Source organism: Dicentrarchus labrax, unplaced genomic scaffold (genome assembly GCF_905237075.1).
Source record: "Dicentrarchus labrax unplaced genomic scaffold, dlabrax2021, whole genome shotgun sequence".
Taxonomy (NCBI): Eukaryota; Metazoa; Chordata; class Actinopteri; family Moronidae; genus Dicentrarchus; species Dicentrarchus labrax.
The window spans coordinates 522160-540001 of NW_026136709.1; the positions used below are offsets into that span (position 1 = coordinate 522160).

A 17842-nucleotide genomic window follows, 5' to 3' on the forward strand; every position below is an offset into this window, starting at 1 on the left:
AGCAGGTGATAGATTCATTATCTGAAAAAGCAATCATTTTCCTTTATAATTAGTATAGTTACCTGAAAATAAGAATCATTATGTCTTTGGTACCCTAGATAGAGCTTTTTAGATGCCACAGTTCACCTTGGAGTCTGTCATGCCATCTTTCTCCAATAGCCCACAAGGGACAAACCAAACACTGGCTCTAGGTAGGGGCATTTGTGTTTCTCATGCTTTTCAGGAACTGGAACGCTAGTTGATTAAATTCTACACACTGAACTCTCAATATTTGGGTTTTCATCAAAATACATTATTAACCACAGTTGTGATGCTTGGCAAAGTTTACATCCCAATACATAAATATATAATATAATATTTTTTATCTTCTGGAAAAGATATTTATGAAAGGTAGAGCAAAAGCACAGGTATAAATAAATGGGAGATCCTGACAATACCAAAAAGTCTTCTTTTTGTTTTCTGCTATATGATGAAGTATTTAATTTGAACTGAACTTAAAAGTGATTTGTTTTCTTATAATTATAAGATGCTTTTGCTCTACCTTTCATAAATATCTTTTCCAGAAGATAAAAAATATTATATTATATACATTTTGTACAGAACATACTTGTCAAGTACAGTAGCTACAAATAAATGTTCTGTACAAAATGTATGTTTTAAGGCATTACAATATCCCCACACCACAAACTATTTTAACAGAAATCAAACATTAAGAAACAAATAACATTAAGTATTTAATATTTAAAACACTTTTTTCTTTTTAAGCACAATGCACTCTTGGCTATCGCCCTCTCCCAACAGGATATTCATTACACAGGCTTTCTACTATCATAACACTGGCTCACTTTTAACCAGTGAGCTGACTAATTTATGCTATATTGGTCATTTGCTCTGCACAAAGGATTAGTTCAAGACATGTAACCAATCAATCATAGTAACAATGTTGTTACTATTTCAACAGGATCCCAGCATAAATAGTAATGACAAGCAAAGAATTGAAGTTTTCAGATGTATCAGTTTTATCATTTTGCTTTTCATGATAGATATTGCAGAGGTGTAAGAGACATTTCTGTCACAACCAGATGTACACTCACAATTAGAGGGATATGTGTTTCAAAGGCCAAACTGGTCTGATTGGCTGTCTCTGCTGGCTGTTGACCTTAAGTGAACCTGCCCAAGTGCACCTTTGCTGACAGTACCTAGTGATGTTGAATTTGTTTTCAGGGTGATAAAGAAGCAGAGCTAGGTCTACCTTTCTCCCCTCTCTGTGACCGCAAATCCACCATGGTGGCCCAGTCCCAGATCGGTAAGGCACACAAATTCAAGTAATGCTGCTCAGTGTGGGATTCACAGTATATTTAACACCAAAAATCAAGTCTGTTTATCTAGTCAATTTATGACAGCAGCTTTTCATGTTTAACAGGTTTAGCCATTGTACAGTTCAGCACAGGTCACTGTTCTATGTTATGGAATCCACTGATTTACTGAATCTCTAGGGAATTCGTCCTGCATTTTGTTTCTTTTTGTCTATTCAAATCATGCAAATAAATTTAAACATTCCATGTAGGAACTTGAATACATATTTAAACTTCTTTGGAATCCTAATGAATTATTTACATCCCTGAAATGAAAACACAAAGATTGGAATTTCTAGATAAGCGAGAAACACTTGTTACTTGATTATTTGACTGACACTGTTTCAGATGGTTTTGTTAAGATCTTGTATACTACAGATGCAGACATCTAATGATTTCCTGGTTTTAACAAAAACAAGCAGAAGGTAAAAAGAGAATGTTAATCTGGCATGGTCCCTGTATCCTGCAGGATTCATTGACTTCATTGTTGAGCCAACATTTACCGTGCTGACGGACATGATCGAGAAGATTGTGACACCGCTCATTGAGGAGGCATCCCACTCTGGACTGCCTGGCTTCAGACGATGCAGGTGACACACACTAGAGTCTGTAGACCCTCAGTCCTGTGTGACACTCCTGAAACTCATGTTGTTATAATACTGAAACATCATGAAATAAGACACCAATCCCTCCTGACATATACTGTATATCTTAGCTCTGTTTAGACCAAAGATTCACAATGAGACATGTTGAAACTTGCACCAATACAACTAGACAGGACAGTGTATTGTCTCCAAAACAATGACTCTCTGTGCTTCCATTCTAACTGTCAGGATTTTTTTTGTAGCTGAATATCATTTGTAGCATCTTACCATTTTTATAAGAGTTACTTCCTACAGTTGCATTTCTAGCATTGATAACACTGCAAAAACATTTTAATAATTTAATTTTAATAATTAACATGTTAAAAAACGAAGTTAATGTAATGATCTATCATGACCACACTTAGTTATAGGGTTAAGTTCAAATAAAAAATACACATTTTGAAAAAATCTGAATTAAATCAGAATATATTTCTGCTACCCCTTAAAGTCTCTATGTCACCCTCTAGTTACCCCGTCAATATTTCTCTAGATTCAATTCAATTCAATTCAATTCAATTTTATTTGTATAGCGCCAATTCATAACAGAAGTTATCTCAGGACACTTTTCAAATAGAGCAGGTCTAGACCGAACTCTTTAAAACATTAGATCTATCCCTGTGTGTGTTTTGATTGACTTCTCCCTCATTCTACTGCTAATTTTGATACAGTTGTTAATGTGAGACTAATCTTTAACCTTTAACATTCTCACTGGTTTACTTAATTTGGCTTGACCTGTCAGTATTAAGACATAGTATATACTGAATAGTTCATATTGTTAGTATGTAGCATTGGACTGCAACATATCAAAAATGTGTGTAGATCACTCTTACATTTATGTATTCCTAACAACATTTTTCCGCCCAAAATTAGGGCTGGGCAATAAATCGATTTTATCGATTAATTAGAATTTGTAGTTAAACACGATTTATTTTTAGTTAAAATCAGTTTTCTCTTGAACTTCCACAACACCGGCGCTCCCTTTGGGCTCCCATAGGTCAGAGTGCCCTGACCCCTCCCCCGCCTCTCCACAGATAAACACAACATGGCAGTAAGCCAGGATGAGCTCGTCTCCAAAAAAGGCACAGTGTCGTTGGTTGTATGGAACTGGTTTGGTTTTGTGGCGTCCAACAGCGAACAAACCACGACCCACTGCAAAGTTTGTTTGAAAGCTGTTGCAACCAAAGGTAGCAGTACGATCAATTTATTCCAGCACCTCAAGCAGAGGCATGCAGTCGAGTGGGAAAAATGTTGCTCTCTGCAAGATATACAGGACCGCAGCTCACAAACACCCGCTAAAAAACAGTCTACAAAAAAAACAATTAATATCGTAAATCGGGTTTGGTGTGAAAAAATCTGAGATTTTATCTTTAAGCCATATCGCCCAGCCCTACCCAAAATGTATGATCTTGACACCTGTTAAAAATCAGAAAGGGGTCTGTGGGCTTTCTATGACACAAAATACATTATACATCCATATGTATGTAGGTAATATTGCCACTAGTAATGGGTCGGTCGCGAACGATCCGGCTCTAAGAGCGGGCTCTTTGAAGTGAACGACGGGAGCCGGCTCCTGATTGGGAGCCAGATCCGGAATTTTTTTTCCTGTTAAAGCCGAGTGATTGGTCAAGATGTGTGGTGGCATCTGTGTATCTACACTGAGCAGGAGGGGGGAGGGAGGGGTTACAGACACACAGGGCACAGTGAGCAAGTGAACCGGTGGGAGGGAGATGTGAGAGAACGAGAGAACTTGGCGCTACATAGACAGAGACTACACACTGGAAAGGTGAGGAATACGAGTGACAGGAAATGTAATAAAGTTTGGACATATATGTATGTGGTAGACAGTTCAAAGGCAGAGTATCGACTGCAAAGTTAAAAATTTCATATCAAGCAGCTTTTTGTCTAATAAAGATGGGTCTTTGTTTTTGTGTTTTATAATTTATTTTTGTAGCACTCTGTTCCATGTTGAGTATATTAATAAATCCATATAAATACTTAACATTTGATATAATGCATGTATTTACATTAGATATTCATTTTACACATAATTTGGTAATAAATTAATTTAAGCAACAAAAAATATGAGGAGCCACTTGGGAACCGAAAGAGCCGGCTCTTTTTAGTGAGCCGGGCCAAAGGAGCCGGTTCTCTAAAAAGATCTGGAATTCCCATCACTAATTGCCACTAGATGTCAGTGTGGGGCCATGAGATGAGGAGAGCATGAGTGACTCTCTTGCCAGGAACCAGCTGTCATTAGTTAAAGAAATTATGAATTACAAATTAAGATGATATAGACAATTTAGTCTGTATGATTAAACAATCTACAGCTGTAAATCTATGTACAGTAGTTACAGTGTTGATGAAACATGGTTCATAATCAGTCTTAACTAACTACATCACAACAGACTGAGCGAAATAAACAATCCATTGCCATCTGCTGTAGTGTCTTTTTTAATACTACATCTATGAGTCACCAAAAGTCTGAAAATGTCAAATACTGCACATAGTAGTATATATATAATATATTAATTGAATAATGCAGTGCAATAGATGGAGACAATGGTGAGACTCTTTAGTCTGCTATAGACCAGTGCAGAGACTTAATGCATGCAATATACTGCAGGTCCTTTATATTGCATCAAGAAAAACAATAATTTTCTGTACAAATTGCACAGATTGATGTCTCAGTGTTTGTGTGTAAAGCATTTTTTAATTGGTGACCTAAAATTAATGCAATTTTAATTTCAACCCTATGTAACTGTCATGCTTAAAGGTAATACCATATTAAACAAACTAGTACTGTATAACAATATACATTATTATTTAATTAATACATTTTAAGCATTTTTCATCACAGAAAAAAAAAAAAACACAGTTGCAACATTGTTTTATTTTTTGTTTTTTGGTCACTCAGCTAAAGACTAAAACAAATATATCAAGTTTTTGGTCTCCACCAACTCCTGAGAAAACTATATCTGGCCAAAAAACTCAGACCTGAGTTGGTGATAATTTACTCTTCTTAAGTCCTGCCCCTTTTTGCTCTGTTCTCCAATAACAGTTGAGCAAGTTTCGGTCAGAACCTTGGTCCAAAAGAATCACCAGAACTAAAGCCAGAGCAACCATTTCTTTAATTGGAACAGACTCCCATCTTGTCTGCAAAGTTCCACTGTTTTAACAGTTAGTGCATTTGTATGACTGAATATGTGTATATGTGTTTGATTTGTGCCCATCCATGTCTACACTGTCCACAGTGTCAACAGTATTAGTGGCAGTGATGGAAAGCATTCCAGTGTGAAGAGTACAGGCTCAGAGGGCAGCTGCTCTTTGACCACAGTGGACTTCAAAAGCTTCAAGGGCACATGGAACCAAGAAATTCGTCACAACAGGGATACATGGAAGGCCCAGGCAGCCAAAGGTAGTCACACTGACCTCTTAATATCTTCTTCTCTGAAATAAGTCAGTCTTACAAGGTTCTTTCCAATCTTTGCCTGGGATCCACATTTTCATATACAGATCTAAGACATTGCTTCAACTAGCTTGTGTGTTACCTCTCAGTAGATAACCTTTTTTTCTCACCATAATGTATATAATATAACTTAAAAGGTGATGATATATTAATATTGTATTGTCACCTTGTTTCCTATGGGCGGCTGTGGCTCAGGAGGTAGAGCAGGTCATCACTTTCAAAAGATTGGCAGTTTGATGGCTGGCTCCGCCTGCTGCATGTACAGTAGTGTCCTTGAGCAAGAAACTGAATCGCTAATTGCTCTTGTGCCATCCGTGACTGAATTAGTTTCTCTTACTGATGAGCATGGCTCTGTCATCAGTGTGTGAATGTGACATGTAGAGTAAAGTGCTTTGAGGGAATGGAAGACCATAAATGCACTCAATTGACCAATTCCACTCTGCCAAAGTGGTGGTAAAGAGATATATCAATAAAAACTGAAATTTACTGTTTTCGGATAGAAAACAAATTAAATAAATGTATGTGCAGTTAGTGCAAGTGATTATTGCGGCCTAGCGGTATATGATGGTATTTTCCTTTTTTTTGCATGACTGGGCTTTTTCATAGGTTTTAGTGGATTATTTTTGTATGTATGTATGTATGTTATGTACTGAAAGCTTTGATTACTATATTTTCTTGGCCCCACAAAATGATAATATATGAAGGAAACAGAAGAGTTGCATAATGTAAACTATTATTGTTATTATTATTATTATTATTATTATTATTAATAATAATAATTATTGTGCAAACTGCAAAAACAGTAACTAGTCAAATAAATAAATGAACTAAAATAAAAAAAAAAATAGATATACAACATAATACATATATAATTGTTTTGTTATAAAGTTAGTTGGGCTCCCCTCTCAATACAGCTCTTTTCCCATTAACAATATTATTTTGCTGCTCATAGAGAGTTACAGAATTTAAAAAAATGTTTTGAGTGGTATATGAAAAATCTACATCACACAGGAGATTCAAACCAGTATATTGGTTCATCTGGTAGACCGCCCTTCACTGGCAGGTTGATCAGATAGGTTCAAAAGGTAAATGGTAAATGGACCTGTACTTGCATAGCGCCTTTCTGGTCTTCCGACCTCTCAAATCGCTTTTACACCATATGTCTCATCTCCCTTTCACACACATTCATTTAGTGATGGCAAAGCCCATCAAACACAAACTAACGCATTCATATACAGTACATTCACACACTGATGGGAGCAATTCGGGGTTCAGTATCTTGCTCAAGGAGCCAGAATCGCTTTCCGCAACTTTCCGATGAACGACCCACTCTGCCTCTGAGCCACAGCCACCCTTCAAGATGAGGCAGAATAAGGCATGTCACTTCATGAAATCACTGAGTGGTCAGAACATAAAGGTGACAGCAAGAAAGTTAAATATAGGAATGGACATAGGTTTATCTCTCAGTAGGACAGTACTGTTCCACAATTTCTCTATTTATCTACACTGGACAACATTATATTCATGTGATGGTCACCCCACAGTATGATTTCCCCTTGGGGCACCTGGGCAACCACCATTGATGGCATTTACCCCAAAACACAAGCTTCCCAATCACAGTTATTAGGGTCCTCCATAGCTTCCATAGTAGTTAATACAGATGATAATTACATCTATTAATGTGTGTGTGTGTGTGTGTGTGTGTGTGTGTGTGTGTGTGTGTGTGTGTGTGTGTGTGTGTGCGCTGGTAGACCTGGAGGCAAATGCGAAGACAAAGGCAGAGGAGGGCGGCCAGGGAGAGAAGGAGACAAAAGAGGAGAGAGAGTCAAAGAGACTCAACACAGAACAGGATGAGATGAAAACAGACATGGAGGAACAGGAGGAGGTTGAGAACAGGAGGCAGCAGGAGAAGCGGCAACCTAAAGAGGAGAGAGGAGACAATAATCCAGGAGGGGCTGCAGGCTCCCTACAGGGATCAGGTCTAAATCACACAGACAAGAAGAAGCCTCACGGCCACACAGAGAAGCAGCAGCGGCACTCTTACAATGGTACGCACACATCAACTTTTTCACTTGGAAACAAATTACGCAGTGTAAATATTAACTTTATTAATGTTTTATGGAAGTGCTCTTCTCAGGTATAATTTTAAGGTACTTAACCTTACTTTAAATTCTACTGTACTCCACTACATTTCAGGGACAGATATAGTTACTGTGCAGATTTCACAAGAACTTTTGGTGATAATACTAATGTGGTATTGCTAGTTTTCACAAATACAAAGCTTTTCACCATGCAAAGTTGCCGTTTCAACAAACGATATACACCTGCATCAGTGAGAAATAAACTTAAAGCTGCCGTAGGTAACAGTACATGAGACAGATAATCTGTGAAAAAATCAGGTTCCTCAGGCTCCAGATGGCATTTGCAAGAGTCCAACAGGCCCAAACGAAAACAATCTGAGCTAAGAAAGATGCAAAGACGCTTTGGGGTGGTGGGCTCAATCAATTATGTTTTTGGTTCTGATTGGTTATTTTTGTTGAGGCATGGTGGACTGTTTAAAACACATCAAGTCAAAATGTAATATGTCTCTGATGCTGGTAACACTTTATAATGAGTACACACTATTAAGCATTAGTTAAGCATGAATAAATACTGAATTCATCATTTATAACGCATGAATACACATTAGTATGTAGTTTATAAACACAGTTAAAAATGTTTTATTCATCATTGATAAGCACATTAGTTATGGATTAGTAAATACTGAATTCATCATTTATAAAGCATGTTTCTGCTGTAAATAGTCATTACTATGTGGTTTATAATCACAGTTATAAATGTTTTACTCTTCATTGTACTGTACATTTCTGCATGCACTTGCACATCCACTATTCAGACATGTATTAATGATTAGTGACTGTGTTAGCAGATGTTCTATAAAAACCCACAACAAATTCATTTTCTAATGATGGCCTATAAACAGTTATTAATGCAGGAATTCACAGTTACAAAGCACTTACTACTCGTTAATTAAGTATTTTGCACGAGCTCATCTACAGTGAGCACTATCTATGGCTTATTAAGCATTTACAAATTAGATATAAAGGCTGACAATGCCTCGAGACTCACAAAGTTTTCAGTTTATCTTAACAGACAAAGAAGAGACACAACACAAAGGGATATAGAACATATTGTATTGATATTTATTGCAACTTCCCAACATATTGTATGAAGACGAACAAGGGTGGTTTATGAAGACATGCTATTGTTGTGATCTTATCTGTTTGGGACGTGTACGTTGAGCTCCCGCTCTCCCGTAACAGCACGTCATCACGTTGATGACGTGCTGTTACGTCATATTTACTTTAACTCTCAGAAGTTTCTGACAGTGCAGCCAAGGGGAGCATGGAGAAGCACATTGGAGTCGGCGGCCGTCAGCCGCACTAGTGGTGAGTATGTGTCTTTGTTTGGTAGCACACATTATGGTTGAAAGCTAACGTTAGCTTGTCACTTGACACTAACGACTAAGGTTACTAACGTTACCGACCCGCCCGCGGTGGCTAAGCCAACCTGCCGCTGCTAGGCCCTCACCTCGCCCGGCTAGACGAGACTAGACGCTGATGACGTGCTGAGAGCGGGAGCTCAACGTACACGTCCCAAACAGAGAAGATCACAACAATAGCATGTCTTCGTAAACCACCCTTGTTCGTCTTCCCATATGTTGGGAAGTTGCAATAAATATCAATACAATATGTTCTATATCCCTTTGAGTTGTGTTTCTTCTTCGTCTGTTAAGACAACTGAACATTTTGTGAGTCTCGAGGCATTGCCAGCCTTTATATCTCATTTGTAAATGCTTAATAAGCCATAGATAGTGCTCACTTTAGATGAGCTCACTCAAAATACTTAATTAACGAGTAGTAAGTGCTTTGTAACTGTGAATTCCTGCATTAATCACTGTTTATAGGCCATCATTAGAAAATGAATTTGTTGTGGGTTTTATAGAACATCTGCTAACACAGTCACTAATCATTAATACATGTCTGAATAGTGGATGTGCAAGTGCATGCAGAAATGTACAGTACAATGAAGAGTAAAACATTTATAACTGTGATTATAAACCACATAGTAATGACTATTTACAGCAGAATCATGCTTTATAAATGATGAATTCAGTATTTACTAATCCATAACTAATGTGCTTATCAATGATGAATAAAACATGTTTAACTGTGTTTATAAACTACATACTAATGTGTATTCATGCGTTATAAATGATGAATTCAGTATTTATTCATGCTTAACTAATGCTTAATAGTGTGTACTCATTATAAAGTGTTACCCTGATGCTTCTTGGTTGTATTTACACTGATCAGCCATAACATTATGACCACTGACAGGTAAAGTGAATTACACTGATTATCTGGTTATCATGGCACCTGAAAGTGGGTGGGATATGTAAGGCAACAAGTGAACATTTTGTCCTCAAGTTGATTTAATTCAATTCAATTTTATTTTATTTTATTTGTATAGCGCCAATTTGTAACAGAAGTTATCTCAGGACACTTTTCAAATAGAGCAGGTCTAGACCGAACTCTTTAAAACAGTAATTACAGAGACCCAACAGTACCACCATGAGCAAGCACTTGGCGACAAGGGCAAGGAAAAACTGCCTGTTAAAAGGCAGAAACCTAGGACAGACCCTTCGGCTCTAGGTGGGTGGTCGTCTGCCTCGACCAGTTGGGGTGAAGAGAGAGAGAGAGAGAGAGAGAGAGAGAGAGAGAGAGAGACAGAGAGAAAGAGAGAGAGAGAGAGAGACAGACAGGTGCACAGCAACAACAGTATTGGCAATGGCAATCTATGATGATGAACATGAAGAAGAAGATGTTGACGACGACGACAACAACTTTGGGGGACAATGACTATAGTAATATATACTATACTATAAGCTTTATCAAAGAGGAACGTCTTAAGCCTACTCTTAAATGTGGAGAGGGTGTCTGCCTCCAGAACCACAGCTGGAAGCTGGTTCCACAGGAGAGGAGCTTGGTAACTGAATGCTCTGGCTCCTGTTCTACTTTTGGAGACTATAGGAACCACAAGTAGCCCTGCATTCAGAGAACGTAGTGTTCTAGTGGGGTAATAGGGTACTATGAGCTCTTTAAGATATGAAGGGGCCTGACCATGAAGAGCTTTATAGGTGAGGAGGAGGATTTTAAATTCTATTCTACATTTTACAGGGAGCCAGTGCAGAGAAGCTAGTACAGGAGAGATATGATCTCTTTTCTTAGTTCCTGTCAGTACTTGTGCTGCAGCATTCTGAATTAAATGGAGCATCTTAATGGATTTATTGGGGCAGCCTGATAATAAAGAGTTGCAGTAATCCAGCCTAAAAGTAATAAATACATGGATTAGTTTTTCTGCATCCGTCTATGACAGGATGTGTCTGATTTTTGTAATGTTACATAAATGAAAAAAGGCAGTCCTAGAGGTCTGCTTTATGTGGGAATTAGAGAACATATCCTGATCGAAGATAACTTCAAGATTCCTGACAGTGGTGCTGGAGGCCAAGGTAATACCGTCTAAAATAACTATATCTTTAGACAGTGAGTCTCTGAGGTGAGTGCAGTTACTTTAATGCCAATTAGATGCTCAAGTCTCTGTAATAGGACATGATGGTCAATGGTGTCAAATGTAGCAGTGAGATCTACCAATACAAGTACAGAGACAAGTCCATTGTCTGAAGCAATCATAAGGTCATTATTAACTTTAACCAGAGCTGTCTCTGTGCTGTGATGAACTCTAAATCCTGACTGAAAATCCTCAAATAAGCTATTGCTATGTAGAAAGTCACACAACTCTTTGGCGACTACTTTCTCCAGAATCTTAGAGAGGAAGGGGAGGTTAGAAATGGGTCTATAGTGGGCTAAAACCCCTGGGTCAAGAGTGAGCTTTTTAAGAATGGGTTTAATTAGAGCTGCCTAGGACTGTGGTACATATCCTAAAGAAAGACTGATCATATCCAGTAAAAAAGTGCCAACTAAGGGTAAAACTTCTTTAAGCAGCCTAGTTGGGATCGGGTCTAAAAGACGATGATGATGGCTTCGATGTAGAAATGATTGAAGTTAGTGGATAGTAGAAAAACAGTATAAATATATATCTGATTTTACATTTCTTAAACTTTCTGAACTAGGAGAGACAGGGATACCTGTTGAGGGCATTTGATGATTATTTTTTTCTCTAATAGTAATAATTTAATAAAAAGAAAAGCTCACAAAGTCGATGTGTTAGAATCAGGGCAGCGTAAGGATTTGAACGATTTTGACAAGGGTTACATTGTAATGGCTAGACGACTGGGTTAGAGCACCTCCAACCTTGTGGGGTGTTCCCGGTCTGCAGTGGTCAGAACCTGTCAAAAGTGGCCCAAGAAAGGAAAAATGGTGTACTGTCAAGAGGGTCATGGGTGGCCAAGGCTCGTTGATACATGTGGAGGTGAGCAAAGGATGGCCTGTGTGGTCTGATCCAACAGACGAGCTGCTGTAGCTCAAATTGCTGAAAAAGTTAATGCTGGTTCTGCATATGGGGGTGCATAACATTATGACGACCAGAGTGCCCAGATGGTTATAATGTTATGGCTGTTCGGTGTATGACTACTTCTTTTCAAATCAGACAGCAATGTGATGCAGCCAATGGATGAGGTGTAAATGGCATATAAGATTTGGTTGATTTTTAGAAAGCCACACAATTTACAAAAAGTTGTCGAAGAAAGACTTGATAGTAAACGTCTCATATCTCAAAGACTAGAATCTGATTTCATGCTAACTTAGATTCTGCTGTCTCTACAGACCTTCAGCCTGACTGCCCCCTGATCCATTACTGCAAGAGACCCAGCTACTGTGCCAGCTCCTATCGGCTTGTCAGGTCAAAGGTCACTGAGATGCGACCTATTGATGCCAGGGGAAAAGCCAGGAGACTGCAGTGCATCTCCCTGCGTCGCCAAAAGTGATGAGGTGTAGAGTGTGACATCAGTGTGATGTCACATCAGAACATACTACTATAATAATCAGTCTGTGTTTATATTCGCATATTGCAGTATTTAATCGTATCTTTTGTTTCATTTTAATCTGGTATGGATCACGCTGCTGCCTCAACACTGTCTCCATGTGATATGTCTCCCCTTTGCCACTGCTAACGGCTCCTTTATCTGGACTTATCACTTCTTTTAAATCTCCTCGAAATAGTTTATATGCTTTTACTTAGTTTTGTCATCTGTAATTTTACAATGTCGGATGTTGATATTCAATGAGGCCTAAGTGTCAAAAAATTAGGTAAACGTGTGTAAAAGTAATCCCTGTGAGAAAATGGTAAAATGGACTGTACTTATATAGCACCTTTCTAGTCTTTCGACCACTCAATGCGCTGTACATTACATGCCACACTTACCACCATATTAAAGTGGCCAACTTTACAGCAGAAATAAACATGTTTACAGCCTGGTACAAAAAAAATTCTTTGGTGTATAAAGCTCATTTCCCCATTTACGACAACTGTATGGGGAGTTCATTTTTATATAACTCATTGGTGAACTGCAGGTGCACTCTGATGTTATAGTGAAATGTCAGTGGCAGTTTATGAGCTGAGTAAAAAATAAATACAAGGTTAAGTTGTTGAGTATTATTCAGTCTTTTATGTTCAGGTTTTATGTTTGATGTTCTCCGTCACAAAGCACTAGTTTTATTTGTTTGAGGATACTGTGCTGCCAAATGGTGGTTTACAGATCAAACAGAGTAACACATTACCTACAAGTTGCATTTATTCTTAATATATTTCTTATATGATTTGATTGTGAGATATAGTACAGTTAGGACCTAAATAGTGTTTGCTTGTTGTCATCATATAAATGGCGCCACCAAACTATTATTTATTTGCTCATCATCATTTTATTAATTAACTGTTCCCCACAACATCTGCCTCTGGCTGCGGATTTGTGGTGCTGTGTGTTCACATCCTCTCACTCTGCACCATCTAGCCAGCAATACGATTACCAGGAGAAGCTGTTTCTTTATTTGTTGAGTTGTTGTCACAATGTTGCTCTGTGGCTACCTTAATATTCCACCCATATGTGATACTCAGGGTTAATAAATAATATATTTAAGTAATGATATTTAATTTATTATTATTTGCTCCCATCAGCCACAAGAGTATTAGTGAGTCCCAGCAGTGATGTGGGTGATAATGTCTGGATCACAGTCAGTGTTCCAGTTCATCCCAAAGCTGTTGGACGAGGTGGAGGTCAGTTCATCCACACCACACAGAGAAAACCATTTATTTACTGTCTAAAATACAACTGTATGCTGCATGTTGAAGTATCCTTGAGCAAGATACTGAACCCTAAATTGCTCCCAATGCTGTGCATCAGTGTATACATTTGTATGAATGAGTATTAGTTTCTGTTTGTATGTATGTGTTTGAATGGGTGGATGTGGCATGTAGTGTAAAGCGCTTTGAGTGGTCAGAAGACTAGAAAGGCGCACAAAATCCCTACTTACTGTAACACTTCTCTCCACAAGAGAAATCCCTGTCATAATACCCACTTTTGAGACTTGGTGACTGACGGGTGTGTGTGGCCAGTGAACTACCTTACCGTTGAGCTTTATCAATGTCAAAAACATTAATTCTGCTTTATATTTTCCTTTGCAGGGATGTGAGTAAAAAAGGAGCAAGGAGACATTGTAAAAATTACATGTTAGGTCAAAACAACATTTAATGAGACTGAACATAAAAACAGTTGACAACAAAATCAAATTTAAATAAAGGCTTTAATCCTTTACATCATTTTCCTCATCTTCTAAGTGGACCATCTGCTTCTCCGCTTTCAGCAGTCTCACTCCTAAAGAGTAGGAAAACACAGGTTGTCAGCTCACAATTTTCCTGTACTGTGAGGAATTATTAGCAAATTTTTGACTGTGATAAACTGTCAGTTTGTTTCCAACCTGTTTGATCGTCTGAAGTGATGTTGTCAAGTTCACAAGTATCAATCTATCAATTACCTTGATCAGTATGTTATCATAACTGGCAGGTTAAGGTTAGGTCATCATAACATCACATGTTACAGCTGCAGGGAACACTACATTAGTGAAGTGTTATTATGGATCCCACTGCTTTTCATTGCAAGACACACCCTGCAGCACATTCCAGTTCTAATGTGGTTATTGTTGTCAAAACATCTATTTTTTCACAAACCTAACTACCGGTACCTAACCAAGTGTTTAGAAAGTGCAAATGAAAACTCAAGGTAATTTTAAAAGAAACAAAAACTAAAAGTCATGTAAATCTAAGTCTGCCTCACAGGGGAGATACAGACAACATCAGCTATCTGTGAAAACCAGACCAAAACAACTCCTAGCATCTACTAGCAAGAGGTCAAAGGTCATGGGCCAGGAGTCAGTGGTTGGCCTGAGAAAGAGGACATTGACAGATTTCTCCGCTCATATACTACCATCAGTTATTCAATTAAATTTAATTCAATTAAATTTTATTTGTATAGCGCCAATTCATAACAGAAGTTATCTCAGGACACTTTTCAAATAGATCAGGTCTAGACCGAACTCCTTATAACATTTACAGAGACCCAACAGTACCACCATGAGCAAGCACTTAGCGACGGGGGCAAGGAAAAACTTCTTTTAAGAGGCAGAAACCTAGGACAGATCCTTCGGCACTAGGTGGGTGGTCATCTGCTTTGACCAAGTTATCAAGTGACCAAAGTTCCATCAAAAGTCACATGATGCTGATGATGACCATAGGATGTGGTTGAAAGCCCCAGAAAAAGCTAGTGAGTGAGCAGTGACTTAAAATAATTTTAACATAACATAAACATGGATACGTTTAAGTTCAAGTTCATCAATGAAGAAAATCATTGTTAATATATGTGGGATTAGGGTGATTTTTTGGTTCAGTGGTTGGAGTTAGGGTGAGGGTTATGGTTAAGCAAGTAGTGGTTAGGTAGTGAATAGGGTGTCCAGGAAATGAATGTTAGTCTTGTGTGTGTGTGTGTGTGTGTGTGTGTGTGTGTGTGTGTGTGTGTGCGCTGACCTGGTATATGTGGAGGAGAGTTGAGGACGGGTGTGTCTTTTCTGCGAGGTTTCTTAAACTGTTTTTCCTCCTGATTCTCTGCACAGCAAGCCTCCTCCTCCTCCTCTTCATCATCCTTCATCTCTGACTTCCTGTCCACCAGGCTCTCCAGCACCTCCTGGTCTGTCAGACAAACTAATACATTGTCAAACAACTTCAGCATACCTGTCTCCGTAGAAAAGACCTTAGGTGACAGCTCTGCATTTGGTTTTCTGTAATTCTATTCTATTATTTGCATTTCTAGTTCTAAAAAAAGGAAATGTATTGGTGTCAGAAGCATCTTCTAAAAAACTGGTTTCAGGCTTTCCACCATATGCTGGGACGTGGCTGCAAGGATTTACTCCCATCAGCCACATTGGTGAGTCCCAGCATTGATGTTGGGTGATAAGGTCTGACTCACAGTCAGTGTTCCAGTTCATCCCAAAACTGTTGAATTAGGTTGAGGTCAGGGCTCTGCAGACCAGTTAGACCGGTTGGTCTTCCACACACTAAACTGGGAAAACAATTCCTTTATGGAGGTGGCTTTGTGTTATCATGTTGAAACAACAAAGGGCCAAACATAAAATTGAAAGAAGCTGCAGAGCTCCAATCAGTTATTTTTATTTCCAAGAAAGGCAGAATTTATTGCTGGGGGGAAAAAAATATTTGCCTACTTTTGGAGCATTGCTCATCACATAAGATCTTTACTGTAAACAGACGGATGGGGACAAAATCCAATCAATTGACAAACTGACTACAATTATTTTTCCATTGAAAATTGTGGAGAAATTATTTTATTGATATTGATTCATTTTTCATTTGTGCCATTTTGTAAGATTTTTCTTTATCTGAAACACAGTGTAAGTGGCTTTGGGATCAAAACATATTATTAATATTATTAATAAAAATGGACAGAGCTCTGTGCTTACAGTGTGTGCTCTCCTGTGTCATCCGTCGATGTTCAGGCTCCAGGGTCGACCTCACACAGCCAGTCGTCATCTCTGAGACCCTCTGGGCTTTCTACACAGATCACATAATATGCACACACACACAGAAACACACACACACAGCCTGAAGTGCTTTATCCTTTGTTAATGTCCAAGGGTTCACTTATGAATAATGAATTGTAAATGTACATGTACGTGTGTGTGTGTGTGTGTGTGTATGTGTGTGTGTGTGTGTGTATGTGTGAGATGGAGAGAGAGAGAGAGACTGCCTCACTGACACGTCTGCTTCACCTTTAGACAAAACTGCATTAACACAAGCTTTGATCAAAGCACCACATTCAAACAGCAGTCCCACACTTTAGTTATACTGATTTGTTACTAATCATGACTGACAGGTAGCATGACACATATAAGAGAAACTGAAGGAAACCAGAAGAACTACAGATAAAAGTGAAATTTGGCAGAAATTAAATAAGAGAGAAGCAAAGAAAATTATATGAATCAGAATCTTTGATCAGATTCAGAATCAGATTTATTGCCAGGTAGGTTTTTACACATACGAGGAATTTGTCTTGGTGCAATGGTGCTTAAAATATACAATCACACAAAAATATAAAATCACACAAAAATATACAAATCACACAAGAATAAAGTACTTTTAAAAATATAAATAAATAAAGATAAGAAAGATAAGAAAAGATAGGAAGACTGTACAGAAGATGGGAGTGCATTAATGTAATGTAATGCATATATATAGGGTGGGTATAAATATAAATATAAGTAAGTAAGTAAATAAATCATAAGCATGTCAGCTAAAAGAGTAAAAGTGAAAATAAAACTGACCAAAACCAAGCACCCGAGATAAATAAAGAATCAAAGTGTGTTCTTACCTCAATCTCAGTAGTGTGACACAGACTGAAGCAGTCTGACTCTGGCTTATGAAGCTCAGAGGAGAAGCATCCTTTCTCCTCTGCATCCATTATCTATCATTGACCACCCACTTTCCCCTCCCCCTCCCACAGAAGAGCTGCAGAAGCTAGAATTACAGTTTTGACTGAGAGAGAGGGGTTATTTATATATATGGTTATTTAACTCTTTCTGTCTCTCTCTTTCTTTAGAATATTATTGTGTGGAATTCCCTTTTGTTTGGATGTTTTACTTATTTCATTTAATAATGGCTATTTTTACATAGCTCAAATCTGAAAGGAGAATAATTAAATTATGAAGACCTCCATTTAGTCTAGGGGTTTCTCCCTTGGATGCCCCAAACTGAAACTTAATGATGGGCCACGGGCCAAAAGCAAACACCTATTGATA

The 17842-nt window shown here is 38.1% G+C and overlaps 2 protein-coding genes across 5 annotated transcripts in view; one reads left to right on the forward strand and one right to left on the reverse strand.

Moving 5' to 3' along the window:
* The window catches only part of pde1ca (phosphodiesterase 1C, calmodulin-dependent a), a 47373-nt gene extending 30862 nt beyond the window's left edge, over nt 1–16511 (forward strand). For 2 of the 3 annotated variants that reach the window (XM_051410230.1, XM_051410231.1), the window contains 5 exons: nt 1225–1306; nt 1825–1945; nt 5251–5414; nt 7217–7513; nt 12311–16511. In XM_051410230.1, the coding sequence (XP_051266190.1) occupies nt 1225–1306; nt 1825–1945; nt 5251–5414; nt 7217–7513; nt 12311–12471 (825 nt within the window). In that variant the 3' untranslated portion in view covers nt 12472–16511. The remainder of the gene's footprint in view (nt 1–1224; nt 1307–1824; nt 1946–5250; nt 5415–7216; nt 7514–12310) is intronic. The other variant, XM_051410232.1, reaches the window with a different exon arrangement.
* Nucleotides 14212–17498, reverse strand: ppp1r17 (protein phosphatase 1 regulatory subunit 17). 2 transcript variants are annotated; one of them, XM_051410293.1, is made up of 4 exons: nt 17416–17498; nt 16508–16598; nt 15561–15722; nt 14212–14355 (listed from the first exon to the last, which is right to left on the reverse strand). In XM_051410293.1, the coding sequence occupies exons 2-4, from the start codon at nt 16575–16577 to the stop codon at nt 14285–14287; spliced, it is 303 nt and encodes a 100-aa protein (XP_051266253.1). In that variant the 5' UTR covers nt 16578–16598; nt 17416–17498; the 3' UTR covers nt 14212–14284. The 2 variants fall into 2 exon arrangements, with proteins under 2 accessions (XP_051266253.1, XP_051266252.1); XM_051410292.1 differs by lacking the exon at nt 17416–17498 and having other exon boundaries at nt 15561–15734; nt 16508–16811.
* Between the last annotated feature and the right edge of the window lie 344 nt (nt 17499–17842).